The sequence below is a fragment of the Esox lucius genome, chromosome 6, assembly GCF_011004845.1.
Source record: "Esox lucius isolate fEsoLuc1 chromosome 6, fEsoLuc1.pri, whole genome shotgun sequence".
Lineage (NCBI taxonomy): Eukaryota > Metazoa > Chordata > Actinopteri > Esociformes > Esocidae > Esox > Esox lucius.
In genome coordinates this window covers 354,580-371,404 of record NC_047574.1, presented here as the reverse complement: position 1 = coordinate 371,404, position 16,825 = coordinate 354,580, and the positions used below count along the sequence as shown (strand labels likewise).

The 16,825-nt window shown below is 41.7% G+C and overlaps 1 protein-coding gene across 1 annotated transcript in view; it reads left to right on the top strand.

Annotated features, from left to right (window-relative positions):
- The first annotated feature begins 1,604 nt into the window (after positions 1–1,604).
- Positions 1,605–16,825, top strand: part of LOC105027570 (caskin-2) — a 69,428-nt gene continuing 54,207 nt past the window's right edge. Inside the window, exons 1-2 of the mRNA XM_020044040.3 lie at positions 1,605–1,945; positions 4,836–5,354. Coding sequence (XP_019899599.3) covers positions 5,261–5,354 — 94 coding nt within the window. The 5' untranslated portion in view covers positions 1,605–1,945; positions 4,836–5,260. The remainder of the gene's footprint in view (positions 1,946–4,835; positions 5,355–16,825) is intronic.

Here is a 16,825-nt window from a genome sequence, read left to right as displayed (position 1 = left end):
GACCCCAAACTTTTCAATGTTAGTGTATATATGAATAACAACTGTGAGCAATAGAAGAGATGGTTCAGTACAAATAGGCTAGCAAGCAGAGAGGCAAAATGTAAATTCACTGAAAAAGGTGTAAATGTTAATGGGTCAGATGAGAAGAATGTGTCAAAGACATCGGACTACAAAATGATTCTGAAGAGAAAACCAGTTGCATCCCAGATCCTGATGTCCTGCTCTTAGTCCACTTAACTTAAGTTAGTCCCTTGCAAGGTGTACTCCACACAGGGCTCCCTAGTTGTGTCCTCAGAGGGCACAGATCAACCAGAGTGTCACCCTGTACAACACCCTCAACAAAAAAAACTAAATTGAAGGGGCTTATTGTAGACTTCCAAAGACGTAAGACGTATCACCCCCCCTACTGATGAACAGGGTGTCCGTAGGGAACTCTTCTGAACGCACATCCAACCACTCCAACTCTGTGATGAAGAAGGAGCACCTCTTCAGCCTCAGGCAGCTTTAGAAATATGGCATTTCCTTGAAGACTGCGCCAGTGAGAGCGTTCTTTAACATTCCTCAATGGCATAACAGTAGTAATCTCATGGCTCTGGAGATTCCTTTGAGACCAACTCTCCAATGATGTGTCCTAGCTCCAGCACATTCCATCCAGGACAGTCAATGTTGAGATATGTGTCTTCGAAAGCACATCCAATGCTGTTCTGCCATTCTTCCAAGTTTATACAAGACAAAAAGTATGCAGGTTCAGATCCATGGGGGTGCAAAGGGGGGCATTGCCCCCTAGATAGAATCTGTGGCCCCCCTATTTTTTTCACCCCTTTAAGCCCAGCAAATGGTATGTGAATTAGAGATGCCCCCCAATTGATAAAAATGCCCCCCCCCCCATTAATTTAATCCTGGAGCTAGTCCTAAAAGAAAGCCTTCTCTGTGCTTCTACCCCGACTGAACTCACAGGGGCCTAAGCCCCCACATGTATTTGCTAGAGTGAAACAAGGCAAGGCAACCATAACCATTACTTAACCCCTAGAACCAGGCTGATGCTGGCCAGTTGCACTGCCCTTTGCAGGACAACCTGAACTAATCCGCAAGCATGATTCAAACACTAGTCTCAAAAGGATGCAGGCAAAGCTATCTACAAGGCAGTGACCACTATGCCATTCAGAGCCCCTCTGAAACGTTGATAACTGGTCCTTCCCAGCAGGTGTCGCTAAAACCTAAACATTTCAAACTGTGGGCGGTTGAATAATGTTTATTCGGCTACTGTACATACACATATACTACTTTCCAAATAATGTGAGAGGATACTATTGCAATAAAAATAATAGGCACTGTTTTAAGATGCCTGCATTGTAACCCGAGAAGTGAGTTGTAAATAGACAAGATGCGTTTACCACAGCCGAACACCAATTGGGAGTGTCATTCATACAGTAGTCTACTTCATGATTATTAGCCTATGGGAGTAGTAAGGCATTCATATCCTAGATGTGATTCCAGGTTAGCCAACCTCATTGACTTCCCAAATTCTCAACAGTGTTTTGATGCGTGTGGGGGCGGAGCAAACATGTTGAGTCGCGGCGCGCTTCTCTCGAGGTCGCGAAGGGATTTGGGAGAAGAGCTGTCCGATCTGGTCGAACCTCCCTGCGCGCGGTAGTTCAGTGTGGAGTGTCTCCTTTATAAAGTGGTTGTCTGGCGATTATATGATTTTTCCCACACGACTGCCAGCAAAATAATTATTAGGAAGAGAGTTTCATAATGTCAACGCTGGATATTCAACCACTAGAAAAGTCTAAAAAGTCGTCTGGATATATATGTCTTTAAACTCAGAATTCCGTGTAGTCTGGTTCTTCAGCCTTCACGCACTTGACGCGCAAAGCACTCTAGCAACCATCCTGGCAAACCTACCCTTTACCAAGGACCCGACAGTCTGTCTGCACATTTGCTGGTGAGGTTGTATCCTAGTACCGATGTGTCTTTACCTTCTCATTATTTTCTTATGGTGCAAATTCAAATGTACTAATTCCCTTATTAGATTAGCCTAAAGTTAACTTGGAAGAAAAACTATCCTAAAACAAGTTAGCAAAAACATCCAACGTCTTATTTTAATTAATTATACTATGTAGATCTAACTACTGGTATTATTCGAGTTTATGTTCAATTTGTGGGTTGCATTGTTTCTTTGCCAGATTTACACCTACAGTCAATATCAGTCTAAACTGTAGGGCCAAACAAGCTGGACCTATAGTTTGTTTTAGGGCCAGCTGGTTTCCGTAACCACAGGCAAGCACTTTATCTAGGAGCACAGTGTTTGTTTACAAAGCGTCAGCATGTGACTCCCTCTGGGCACCTAAGGAGTTTCTTATTAGGTTAGATATTGTTATGACATCCTGGGCTCTGTTCATACCACTGGTGGCATATTGAATGGCTGGTAAACCAGATTCTCTGTTCATACCACTAGTCACATATTGAATAGCTGGTAAACCAGATTCTCTGTTCATACCACTAGTCACATATTGAATAGCTGGTAAACCAGATTCTCTGTTCATACCACTAGTCACATATTGAATGGCTGGTAAACCAGATTCTCTGTTCATACCACTAGTCACATATTGAATAGCTGGTAAACCAGATTCTCTGTTCATACCACTAGTCACATATTGAATGGCTGGTAAACCAGATTCTCTGTTCATACCACTAGTCACATATTGAATGGCTGGTAAACCAGATTCTCTGTTCATACCACTAGTCACATATTGAATGGCTGGTAAACCAGATTCCTGACACGTTTAAAATTCAAGCATTGACGTCATTACCAGTGTTCCTGATCAGAGATAATGTAGCATATCTTCTGAAAACACTGAACATGTATTCATGATTGTTCCTTTATATGATGCTGGTACCTTAGTGGCCTGAATTGATTATGTAGTAGCTAAGCGCCACTTATGGAAAACAGAATTCTTGAAGACATAGAGGTTGACACCAAAACCTTCCCCTTCTGCTAACAACACATTGTTACGGCACACAGACATTCATTTTAAAGAATGGAAAAATATTGAATGGAATGGAGTAGAATGGGATGGAATGGATACAATAGATTCTGGCCCTTTAGATGTTACATCCTTTTCAAATGGAATATAATAGAAACAATACATGATTGTCCTTCAGATGGAACATTCTTTGCTAAAGAGAGTAGAATAAAATAAATAAATGAATTGGCCTATCAATGGGAAATATGCTATATTTTTCACTGGTGATGCAAAAAAGTATTCAGTTGTGATTTTGTTCTGTCTTCATACAGCATGCTGCCCTGTCTCTTCTGTTCCTCTCCCTCTGTCTCTACCTCTCATCTCTCCCCCTCCCTCCCTCTCTCCCTCACCCTCTCCCACTCACACTCCCTCTCTCCCTCTCTCCCTCACCCACTCCCACTCGCACTCACTCTCTCCCTCACCCTTTCCCACTCACACTCCCTCTCTCCCTCACCCACTCCCTCTCTCCCTCCCTCTCTCCCTCACCCTTTCCCACTCACACTCCCTCTCTCCCTCACCCTCTCCCACTCCCACTCCCTCTCTCCCTCTCTCCCTCACCCACTCCCACTCCCACTTGCACTCGCACTCGCACTCACTCTCACCCTCACCCTTTCCCACTCACACTCCCTCTCTCCCTCACCCACTCCCTCTCTCCCTCTCTCCCTCCCTCTCTCCCTCACCCTTTCCCACTCACACTCCCTCTCTCCCTCACCCTCTCCCACTCACACTCCCTCTCTCCCTCCCTCTCTCCCTCACCCTTTCCCACTCGCACTCCCTCTCTCCCTCCCTCTCTCCCTCACCCTTTCCCACTCACACTCCCTCTCTCACTCTCTCCCTCACCCTCTCCTCTCTTTTTTCCTCTCTCGCTCTCATCTTTCTGTCTCTTCTGCTCTCTCAACCCTTGTCTGTCTGTCTGTGTATGTTTATGTATTTATGTCTGTTTATATATCTGTCTCTCTATCTAGATTGAGGGTACAGTTTTGTTGTGTTTCCGCCTTAAGAGTTTTCGCTCCAGCTCCATTGGGTATTTTATTTTACTTTTTTAATTGGAGCTGGATGGCTTTAGCTTTGCTTTTGATCTCAGATATGCCTCATTCACCAGCAGCTGCTCACAAAACCCAAAAATCTGAGGGATGTTGTTCCTCATAAAACATTTATCCTGGATATGTTTTGTCCCTTAGAGCTGCTGGCTATATCCCCTGAGATGTTGCGTTCAGGGATTAAGAAGTGGTCATTTATGCCTCCCAGGACATGTCTCAAATGGCACCCAAAAGTTTGCTACTAATTCCGACCGTAGGGCTGTAGTCAAAATTGGAGTAGAGTACAGGGTGCCATTTGGGATGCAGGAATGTTTTTCTCCCCAGAAATATTGCAAGGAGCCAGTCTAGTCAATAAAACACTCTATTTTAACATGGAATCAATGATAACCTGTTAACATTCTACTGTGAATACAAAAAAGTCTTTAAATATGCTACAACATTGTGTTATAGCAAATGTATGTGTGTATTTGCAATGCAGTGTTAGCAGTAGTAGTAGTGGCATTAGCAATAGTAGTAATATAAATAGTATTAGCAATAGCTGTAATATAAATATTATTAGCAATAGCAGTAGTATAAATAGTATTAGCAATAGCAGAGGTAGAAATAGTATTAGCAATAGTTGTAGTATTAGCAGCAGAAGGAATATTAGTTGAGGTATTAGTAGTAATCGTGTTATTAGCAATGGTTGTAGTATTAGTAGTATTAAAGTAGTATACGTATGTTAGTAGTAGTATAAGTGTGGTTATAATATTACATTTTACTGTTCCAGGTTGGTGGACACAGATGAGTACCAGACACTCCCTGCCCTAAGAACAACTCCAGACCTTTATCATCAGCCACCAACAACCACAGCAATGACATCCAGCTGATGCCTAACCTGGCTTTAGGATTACAATCAGATAATTTTTTTGCTGTCTGTTCAGATTGATTCCTGTCAGACTGCTAGACCCAGACTGGCTGATTGGTCTATTGTGTCACATTACTCTGTACTCTCATTATCATTGTGAATCGTAAAATCTGAATGAGCCAAAATGCACTTAATTGGGTGAGGTTGAGCCCTTGACTAATGGGACGAGGTGGGGACGACTGATGGGACGAGGTGGGGACGACTGATAAGACGAGGTGGGGACTACTGACGGGGCGAGGTGGGGACGACTGAGGTCTTAAAGATCCTGTTTGCTGGAGGGGTCAGTCATGGGCAAGGAACAGGACCTCCTGGTGGCAGTGAAGAGTGGTGACATCCTGCTGACACACAAACTCCTGGCCAAGGTGAAATGCAGCAAAACCAGTGAGTACAGAGAGATACACAAATACCCACACATACTGATCTACACACATACTGATCTACACACATACTGATCTAAACACATATGATCTACACACATACTGATCTACACACATACTGATCTACACACATACTGATCTCCTTTTTTTTCAATTCCTGATACAGGACATGTTTGCCTCTGCTTCTGTTTTATAGATGTGCACTTGATCTAATATACATCCCAGAGTGAAGCAACGTTTCTTATCTAAGGGGTGTTATTTAACTATATATAACCTCCATGATCTCATTTCCCAAACACACGCCTTGACTCCATGACCTCATCTCCTAAACACACGCCTTAACTCCATGACCTAATCTCCCAAACACACACCTTATTCCATGACCTCATTTCCCAAACACACGCCTTGACTCCATGACCTCATCTCCCAAACACACGCCTTAACTCCATGACCTAATCTCCCAAACACACGCCTTAACTCCATGACCTCATCTCCCAAACTCACACCTTAATTCCATGACCTAATTTCCCAAACACACGCCTTAACTCCATGACCTCATCTCCCAAACACACGCCTTAATTCCATGACCTCATCTCCCAAACACATGCCTTAACTCCATGACCTCATCTCCCAAACACACGCCTTAATTCCATGACCTCATCTCCCAAACACATGCCTTAACTCCATGACCTCATCTCCCAAACACATGCCTTAACTCCATGACCTCATCTCCCAAACACACGCCTTAATTCCATGACCTCATCTCCCAAACACACGCCTTAATTCCATGACCTCATCTCCCAAACACATGCCTTAACTCCTTTTCTGTCAAAATGGCTGGAGTTGGCTTTCTGCTATAAGGCCTCTCTTCTAGGCTTTAAAGAAGCTAAAATTCTCTTTCTTGTTGAAACCTCATTGGTGTTCTTATCATGGCTTACAAGAATAAGGTCCTGTGAGAAAAACATGGGGTTAGTGTTAGCCCTACACACCATGACATGCCGACGCCTTTTAACAGTCAAAGACACATCGACTAACACTAAGTGAAAGCTCTGGAAAAGATAACAACCCTTCAAAAAGCATAGCAGACAACAATGGCCTTCCTTTGTGCACTTGAGCACATCAGCTGTGGAGCTCTAGTTACAAAAAGAGGTGTGTTGTTTAGCTGTATAGTTGGCCAACTACTTGACTGTTTCTTTGTGAACTAGTGGATTTGTTGAGGACCTGGTAACAAGGGGTGTGTTGGGGACCTGTCATTATGGATGTGTTGAAGACGTAGTCACAGTGGGAACGTGTTGGGAACGTGGTCACAGTGGATGTGTTGGGGACATTGGTCACAGTGGATGTGTTGGGGACGTGGTCACAGTGGATGTGTTGGGAACGTGGTCACAGTTGATGTGTTAGGGACGTGGTCACAGTGGATGTGTTGGGGATGTGGTCACAGTGGATGTTTTGAGGACATGGTCACAGTGGATGTTTTGAGGACATGGTCACAGTGGATGTGTTGGGGATGTGGTCATAGTGGATGTTTTGAGGACATGGTCACAGTGGATGTGTTGGGGATGTGGTCACAGTGGATGTGTTGGGGACGTGGTCACAGTGGATGTGTTGGGGATGTGGTCACAGTGGATGTTTTGAGGACATGGTCACAGTGGATGTTTTGAGGACATGGTCACAGTGGATGTGTTGGGGACGTGGTCACAGTGGATGTTTTGAGGGCATGGTCACAGTGGATGTTTTGGGGACGTGGTCACAGTGGATGTTTTGAGGGCATGTTCACAGTGGATGTTTTGGGGACGTGGTCACAGTGGATGTTTTGGGGACGTGGTCACAGTGGATGTGTTGAGGACGTGGTCTTGTTACTGATGTGGACTTGTCACTGCTGTTGTTATTCATCATTGCAGGAGTGTTGTCTGATTGCCAGCAGCCCAGATGCTGTGGTCTATATGCGGCTGTTATAGCCCTGGTCTAGCCTTTAGCTAGGCAAAGGATAGACCAGAACACTGGCTAGATCCAAGGCTGGGTGAGGTTGGAGGGTTAGGGGATTAGCGAAGGATCAAAGACAAGGTCAGACTTCAGAATGTATATTCATCTGGCTGGTTGCATTGATATATACAAAAATAAAGGATTTTAAAGTTTAAGGCTTGTAAGAATGTTTTGCTTATTATTATTGTTTTGTTTAGAGCATTTTTGCATTTGTAGTATTGGTGTGGACAGTTACTCTGATTGACATTTTGGCACTAAGCCCAATATGTTGCTTGTTATAGTGTTATAACTCCTAATAGGAAGACTAATGTTATAACTCCTCAGTGGAAGACTTGTGTTAAAACTCCTCAGAGGAAGACCTGTGTTATAACTCCTCATAGGAAGACCAATGTTATAACTCCCCATAGGAAGACTAGTGTTATGACTCCTCAGAAGAAGACCAGCGTTTTAACTCCTCAGAGGAAGACCAGCATTATAACTCCTCAGAGGAAGAATAGTGTTATGACTCCTCAGAGGAAGACCAGCGTTTTACTCCTCAGAGGAAGACCAGTGTTATGGTTATTATTTCTGGTCTAAAACATGCTAACTTTAATGTCACATAGTCAAACTATTTACCAGTCATAATATCAAGCTTATACAAATGTGTTGAAAGAATAAATACAGGACAGAGGTGATATTCAAAACCCTTCCTCCTTTCGTCTTTCTCTCTGCCAATTCGGAATAACTGATCGCCCAGGGTGAGATTACTGGGCAGAGGGGTGTGTTGGTATCGTATGGTCATTGGTCTGGTACCTTTAATCCCCAGATGACCAGTTTAATGACAATCGGCCATTTGTTGTTTAACTCTGTCCCACTAATGCCACTGTTCTGTGGGTCGCTACCTACAGAGACAGATGGTGGAATTTGGGATTGGCAACATATTTAACTGAAGGGGATAAGTAAGTGTGTGTGTGGGTGTGTGTGTGTGAGAGAGATAATGTCACTTAATCCAGCATAACTGTTCTTTGCCAGCCTGCAGGCAGTTAGTCATTTGAGTCACCCCTCTCTTCTCTCAATTTCCACAACTTCCCCTTTTTTTCTTTTCTTCTAATAAGAGTCTAACAGTAAACAGACAGCTGAGATATCATTCAGAGAGTCTGTCAAGAAGCTCAAAATACTTTACCTTCAAGCAGCACTCTATTACGGTGTCCTCCCTCTTCATTAGGTTAGTTCTCATTCTTCTCATTCTCATGTTCTTGAGGTGAGTCTCTCTCTCTACATGAAATTAGTCTTTCCACTCTCTTCATTAGGTTCGTCTCTTTTCTATCATCCCTGCTTCAAGTTTCTGACTAGGAGTCATTTATAAAGTGTGTCACAAAATTAAGTCACTTTTTCTGTAGCCTCCTGTATGGTCCAGACCAGTCTTGCCTGTACTTGTTTTCATAATTTGTCTGCTTGATATGGCAGAGGAAAGACAAAGCTAAAACCTAGTATGTAGGTTTATTATAGCAACCTTGTTCTTGTTTTTTCTTTGTATAGGTGGACTAGGTTTAGGCCTATGTTATGTTCTAACTAAATTACTTTGAAAAGAGTGATTGCGTGTGCGCATACAGGAGTTTTGCATGTGTGTATGTGTGTTGGTGAATTGTGTGTGTCGATAAAGTGTGTGTGTGCACGAAGTGCTCCTTAAGGAAATGGACTGGGCTATATTGGTTGTAACTTCTAATTAGAATCAGCAGGATGCTGCTTTTGTAGTCTGTAGAAGAGCAGCCTCTTTGATCATCTAGGGCCCACACTGCTTCATTCTGTATTCTCTAACTCTGCTACACAAACAGGATGGGAAATGTAGAGATTCATCTTGTACTTTAAGCCTGTTTCAGATGTTTTAAAAGCCTAAGGCTCTTGTCTTCTGTTGAAAATGACAAACATTGACCAAAGCCCCTAGGAATACAGAGGCATTTGTACTTAACACAAGAGCTGAAAAAGTTGTATTGAGTAACAAATTGGGGGGCTACACACTTTTCTGTATTTTTGCCCAGAGTACAAAAGGCATATCCCATTGCCTCTTAAATAACTGACAGTAAAATAAGAATTAATAATTTAAGAAACAAGCATTTTAATGATACTGCAATGACATATAACGATCTCCCATGTTCTAGTGTCATGAAATAGATTCAAGCTTTATCAATGGGGAACGATGCAGTCAGCATGGGACTGCACCTTATCCTACAACACATTCAGAATCCAGTAAACATGGGCCTGCACTTTATCCTACAACACATTCATAATCCAGTCAACATGGGCCTGCACCTTATCCTACAACACATTCATAATCCAGTCAACATGGGCCTGCACCTTATCCTACAACACATTCATAATCCAGTCAACATGGGCCTGCACCTTATCCTACAACACATTCATAATCCAGTCAACATGGGCCTGTACCTTATCCTACAACACATTCATAATCCAGTCAACATGGGCCTGCACCTTATCCTACAACACATTCATAATCCAGTCAACATGGGCCTGCACCTTATCCTACAACACATTCATAATCCAGTCAACATGGGCCTGCACCTTATCCTACAACACATTCATAATCCAGTCAACATGGGCCTGCACTTTATCCTACAACACATTCATAATCCAGTCAACATGGGCCTGCACCTTATCCTTCAACACATTCATAATCCAGTAAACATGGGCCTGCACCTTATCCTACAACACATTCATAATCCAGTCAACATGGGCCTGCACCTTATCCTACAACACATTCATAATCCAGTCAACATGGGCCTGCACCTTATCCTACAACACATTCATAATCCAGTCAACATGGGCCTGCACCTTATCCTACAACACATTCATAATCCAGTCAACATGGGCCTGCACCTTATCCTACAACACATTCATAATCCAGTCAACATGGGCCTGCACCTTATCCTACAACACATTCATAATCCAGTCAACATGGGCCTGCACCTTATCCTACAACACATTCATAATCCAGTAAACATGGGCCTGCACCTTAACCTACAACACATTATTGGGTATAAAAAGTGCATCCCAGAGAGGATGAGTCTTTCAGAAGTAAAGATGGGGATGGGGAATTCACCACTCTTTTTTTTTGTTACCTTTATTTATTCAGGAAGGATTCACTGAGATTACAGATCTTATTTTCAGGAGTGTCCTGGCCAAGACGTGTATCACAAACATAAACTAATTTAAAACACACAACACAAACATAGGGAAATAAAAATACACCAACCATACCATCTAGCGCCAATAAAAACAATAAATACAGCAACAATTTAAAAAGATGCACAATTTTAAGCACTGACACATATATAGGCCAACAATCTTCCATTGTTCTCAATTTGTCTTTAAAACAACCAGTGCTACAAGCTCCTGCATTTTCAGGTCAGATTGAAGACCATTCCATGCTGTAGGAGCAGCCACCCTAAAAGCTTTTCTACTCTTCTTTGTGTGGACAGTGGGAACTGAAAGTAGATAGAGATCCTGTGATGATAAGGCTTTTCTACCCATCTCTATGTGGACAGTGGGAACTGACTGTAGATAGAGATCCTGTGATGATAAGGCTTTTCTACCCATCTCTATGTGGACAGTGGGAACTGAAAGTAGATAGAGATCCTGTGATGATAAGGCTTTTCTACCCATCTCTATGTGGACAGTGGGAACTGAAAGTAGATAGAGATCCTGTGATGATAAGGCTTTTCTACCCATCTCTATGTGGACAGTGGGAACTGACTGTAGATAGAGATCCTGTGATGGTAAAGCTTTTATGGCCATCTCTGTGTGGACAGTGGGAACTGACAGTAGATAGAGATTACAAGAAATAGCTTTTAGATTTTTTTTGCTGATAAGTTCGCAAAGGTAGAATGGTGTCAAACCCAGAAGAGCCTTCGTGTCAGTGAGACAGTGAGAGCCAGCCTACTCTATTGTATAGAACACAGTGGTGAGTGAGCGCTCTACAATTAGGAAGATCGTAAGTGTTGTTGGCATCAAATTAGAAATGGGTGTATATTTTTCCAAAAACAATAGCATTTATCTGTTTGTTGTCTCTGTTTGTAATAGCGTCCCAACTTTTTTGGATGTAATTTAAGTAGGCCATGTGCTATAAAGGCAAAATCTTGGCCGGTTCTGCTTACGGATTCCTAAAATAATATGCCTTCAGATAGATCAGTCTTTAACATTGTGGTTACCCCATTGTGAATTGGGGTTATCTGTGTGGTAGGCCAGTACAGGATAGTTAGTAGTGGGGTTTTCTGTTTGGTAGGCCAGTACAGGATAGTTAGTAGTGGGGTTATCTGTGTGGTAGGCCAGTACAGGGTAGTTAGTAGTGGGGTTATCTGTGTGGTAGGCCAGTACAGGATAGTTAGTAGTGGGGTTATCTGTGTGGTAGGCCAGTACAGGGTAGTTAGTAGTGGGGTTATCTGTGTGGTAGGCCAGTACAGGGTAGTTAGTAGTGGGGTTATCTGTGTGGTAAGCCAGTACAGGGTAGTTAGTAGTGGGGTTATCTGTGTGGTAGGCCAGTACAGGGTAGTTAGTAGTGGGGTTATCTGTGTGGAAGGTCAGTACAGGGTAGTTAGTAGTGGGGTTATCTGTGTGGTAGGCCAGATAAGTTATTTGATTCTATATTCACGTGTCGGTCACTTATGCCCAGAAGACACACATTTAATGGGATGCGTATAATAATGTAGTCAGATATTGTGTCACTCAACAGCATATAACATTATAAATCATTATACAGAAACAGTGACCAATCCTATTATCTCAAGTAATCATAAACCATAATGCCAAATAATATTTGCATTTAGTTTTTTTTATCAAGAATCTCTTAAACCAATGAATTATTTCATATTGTTTCATATTATTTTCATATTGAAAAGTGCCTCCACATTTTCAGCCCAGCGTTTTTTAACAGCCTATATGTACAGACTTCTAGACAGATGTAGCGTTGTGCACTGATAAACACACCTTCTCAAAAAGAAAATAGCAATTTGAAATCTCTTTGCAACTATGTGCATAATCCATTAATGTTTCATTTCTTTATTCGGAGGTGAATAATTACTAAATCTGTTTTGAAATTATTTATAAAAGTTGCGTTTAGAAACATAACATGTATTTAGAAAGTAATTTATTAAAACCATATTTGACAAAAGAAAATTATTCTCTGCTTATTTAAATGGCACCTGCTAAACAAATATTAATGCCTACCATATACAAAAACAGTGTGGGCTTAATGTTTATTTACCACCCTGGTGAATCCCAAAAGGCTCTGCTGCCCTATGCACTTTGACTGCTCTCTGTTGTAATTTGTTGTATAGCACGGAAGGGTCAGCTACGTGTTCATTCAGATTCAACATTTGTTTGCCTGAAAATAATGGAGGATGATTTAAGATCAACTTTGGTTGTCCAACAAAGGATGATTTCGCATCGAACTTTGGTTGTCCAACAGGCAAAAGATCCCAGCAAAACATAACAACCGCAGCGATTGTTCATATGCGAAGGTAATAACGATGTAGTTGAAATAGTAAACTGCTTCCCAAGTCACAATCGCAAAGCTCACCCGAGCTCACCCTTCCGCCGCAAAAATCGCTAGTCGACGCTACATATTGGTTCGAAAGGATCTGTGAGAACTGGTGCTGCTTTGGGTGTTATATAGCCACTTGCTATTAAAGAAAAGTAATGCTACGTAAAGCTACATCGGTTACACTGAGGGAAATTCTGTAATGCGTTATTTATTTGAAGAAATAACTAGTAAGGGATTACTTCATTTAAATAACTAACGCCTTACGTTACTTGTAGTTTGACTACTATAACACATTACTTAGTTACCCTCAACACTGGTAAGAATGCCCAGAGGCAAATTGACCAGTGTCAGAATGTGCGGCCTTGGGAGAAATTGGGAGTGTAAAAAATGGGTTTAAGAATTTCCTTTTTTAAATAAAAATAAAATAAAAACCATTTGCAGAGTAGAGTACAATGAACATACACTGAATGTGATGCCCCACTACAGATGCTTTCGTAGCTCAGGATCACATGGTCTGGTTGACAGAACAACAGTTACTCTGGTGCTTTGGGCCTAATGTCTTTCAAACCATAGACCCATAGTTATCTGGTAGGATCAACGAGGTGTGTTCTCCTTGACATTCATGTTCTTGGACACACTACTTAAACAGTCAGAAGGGTAAGGGTTAAACACAGTGAACTCACACTCAGAAGGGTAAGGGTTAAACACAGTGAACTCACAGTCAGAAGGGTAAGGGTTAAACACAGTGAACTCACAGTCAGAAGGGTAAGGGTTAAACACAGTTAACTCACAGTCAGAAGGGTAAGGGTTAAACACAGTGAACTCACAGTCAGAAGGGTAAGGGTTAAACACAGTGAACTCACAGTCAGAAGGGTAAGGGTTAACCACAGTTAACTCACAGTCAGAAGGATAAGGGTTAAACACGGTTAACTCACAGTCAGAAGGGTAAGGGTTAACCACAGTGAACTCACAGTCAGAAGGGTAAGGGTTAAACACAGTTAACTCACAGTCAGAAGGGTAAGGGTTAAACACAGTTAACTCACAGTCAGAAGGGTAAGGGTTAAACACAGTTAACTCACAGTCAGAAGGATAAGGGTTAAACACAGTTAACTCACAGTCAGAAGGGTAAGGGTTAACCACAGTGAACTCACAGTCAGAAGGGTAAAGGTTAAACACAGTTAACTCACAGTCAGAAGGATAAGGGTTAAACACAGTTAACTCACAGTCAGAAGGGTAAGGGTTAAACACAGTTAACTCACAGTCAGAAGGATAAGGGTTAAACACAGTTAACTCACAGTCAGAAGGGTAAGGGTTAACCACAGTGAACTCACAGTCAGAAGGGTAAGGGTTAAACACAGTTAACTCACAGTCAGAAGGATAAGGGTTAAACACAGTTAACTCACAGTCAGAAGGGTAAGGGTTAAACAAAGTTAACTCACAGTCAGAAGGATAAGGGTTAAACACAGTTAACTCACAGTCAGAAGGATAAGGGTTAAACACAGTTAACTCACAGTCAGAAGGGTAAGGGTTAACCACAGTGAACTCACAGTCAGAAGGATAAGGGTTAAACACAGTTAACTCACAGTCAGAAGGATAAGGGTTAAACACAGTTAACTCTCAGAATGAGTTTTGCAACCCTGCCAATATGTTGGTGTATAGACTTGTCTTACGAAACGGTCCTATGACTATCAGCATGCAGATTTTATATCAACATATAACCTTAAATTGTATTTGTTGCTATCCGAGAAACCCATGCAGATTTAAGAACTAGTTTGTAGAGTGAGAGCACTGTTTCACTCCACTTGTTTACTGAAAAACATCCCAACTACAACAGACATGCTGTAATTACCAAGAGAAGACAAACAAAAGTTTGGAAGACAGGTGAACTCTTCTTGAACTCTTTTTAATCTTTACCTCACTCTCCCTCTGTTTCTTCCAGTTCTGTCTTTATCAACTGTATCTCTCCATTTCTCTCCCAACCCTGGGCTGCTTGTCTTCTCCCATAGATAAAGACCAGCAGAGGACAAGACGTGTGTCTCCATAACCTGCACACTGCACTGCCTAACCCTAACCCTAACCCTTACTCACAGTGGTTCACTATAGTATTGTTTCATAGTGTCAAAAGCAGCAGATACATTAGATGTAGGAGAATGAGAAGAGGGATCTTCGTCTTGGGCGTTCTGGAGAGCTTGAGTGATACAGTGGAGAGCAGTCTTCATTTGAGTGACCCATCTTGACTCTCAGTCACTGACTCTCAGTCAAAAAATTTAATTCTGTTTTGGAAGAGCTGTGCTCTATTCATGAAATTTAGTCAATATAGCCCTTACTACATCTCTAATTAAATGCTGTTCTGAAAAAATAGATTTTGACGTGCCTTCCTACAGGCTAGGGAGGCTTGTTCGTTAGTCGGAAAACTTTTGGTACATCTGGGGATTGAGACTGCTGCGCCACCTCTTTTCGTTCAGTTTAGAATGAGCCTTTTCCCCTCACAAAAGCACTAATTCTTTCTACATCATCCACACCTATTTTATATTATAGCAGAAGTCTGTGACAGGTGCCACATACCGCTTCAGAAAACCCATCATTCAGCGTTACCGGTCCTATTATATCTTCTAACGTGAGTTTGTAGTCCAGTCGCAATAACGATTTACCTAGGAAGTTATGTTTGTTTCTCAACGACTGATATTGTTCAACACAAACGCGACATAAATCCACAGATTTTGATGGTGTTTTATTTAGCGATTTTGCTATCTTGTGAGCACCTGTATAAGTCCCTCCCAAGCAATGAATTTGATTGGTTTAACGTGTTTTGAGACGTTACTGTTTTGTTTTTTATTTCCACCCATTTGCAACAAGCCAGGCCTGGTTTAAGAGGATACGGTTGAGTAAATCCTGCTGAATATTGAGGTTAGGGTTCCCCACAAGGATGGTAAAACAAAATGTGTGTGTGTGTGTACCCTAATCATCAGAAATATTATGGGATATTGTGTGAATGATTAATGCTAGACGAACATAACTGATGCACAAAAACTGTCTTGATTTATAATGTATCTGTTCTGTGGATGTTGTACAGTGAAATAATGATTACATTTTGGAGGGCATTTCTTCCGCGAAAACCCATAGGGATAGATGTCTTTAGATGTCTAAAAGGAGTCCTCCTTTTCCTTCCTGAACAGTCATTGTGCTATTGGGGAGGCTACTGAATGATAAATGAAAGACATATATTTCAATGGGAGCTCAGTGTCTTATTGCATATATTAGAATATTATGTTGAATTGATTTCAGCCTACTGCATTCTGGATTACAGTTGTGCTCAAACGTTTGCATATCCTTGGAGAATTGGTAATATATGTACCATTTGTAAAGAACATGAGTGAACAGGCAAAACACATTAAACTCTAGGTCATAACAGAATGACACCATCATAAAACAAAACATGGCAACTGAATCTTGTTCAAAAGTTGACATACCCTTAGTTAACAAGGCCAAACATTCAAGGGTATATTAACTTTGGATTTGGGGGATTTCTGTTATCATTATGATTTCAAAAGGAGCCAGACAACTATGTGATAATAAATCACTTCATATGACCACTATCCTTCAATAAAAGTTTTTGTATTTTTTCAAAATCACTGCCAAAATGTCACAATTTCTCCCAGGGATGCAAACATATGAACACACTGTATATGTTCTGTTCTACCCTCCAAGACTTGTTCTGAGAATGTTCTAAAATGGTCTGGGTAGGGTTAAGGGTTCCACTGACATCTTGGGAATGTTTATTTACAAATCCCTCAGGGACCATCCTTAGCCATCTATGACTATTGACCAGAGCCCTAACCCTTGAACTTTGACCAGAACCCTAACCCTTGAACTTTGACCAGAGCCCTAACCCACAAACTTTGACAAGGGTCCTAACCCACACACTTTGACCAGGATCCTAACCCTCGACCTTTGAC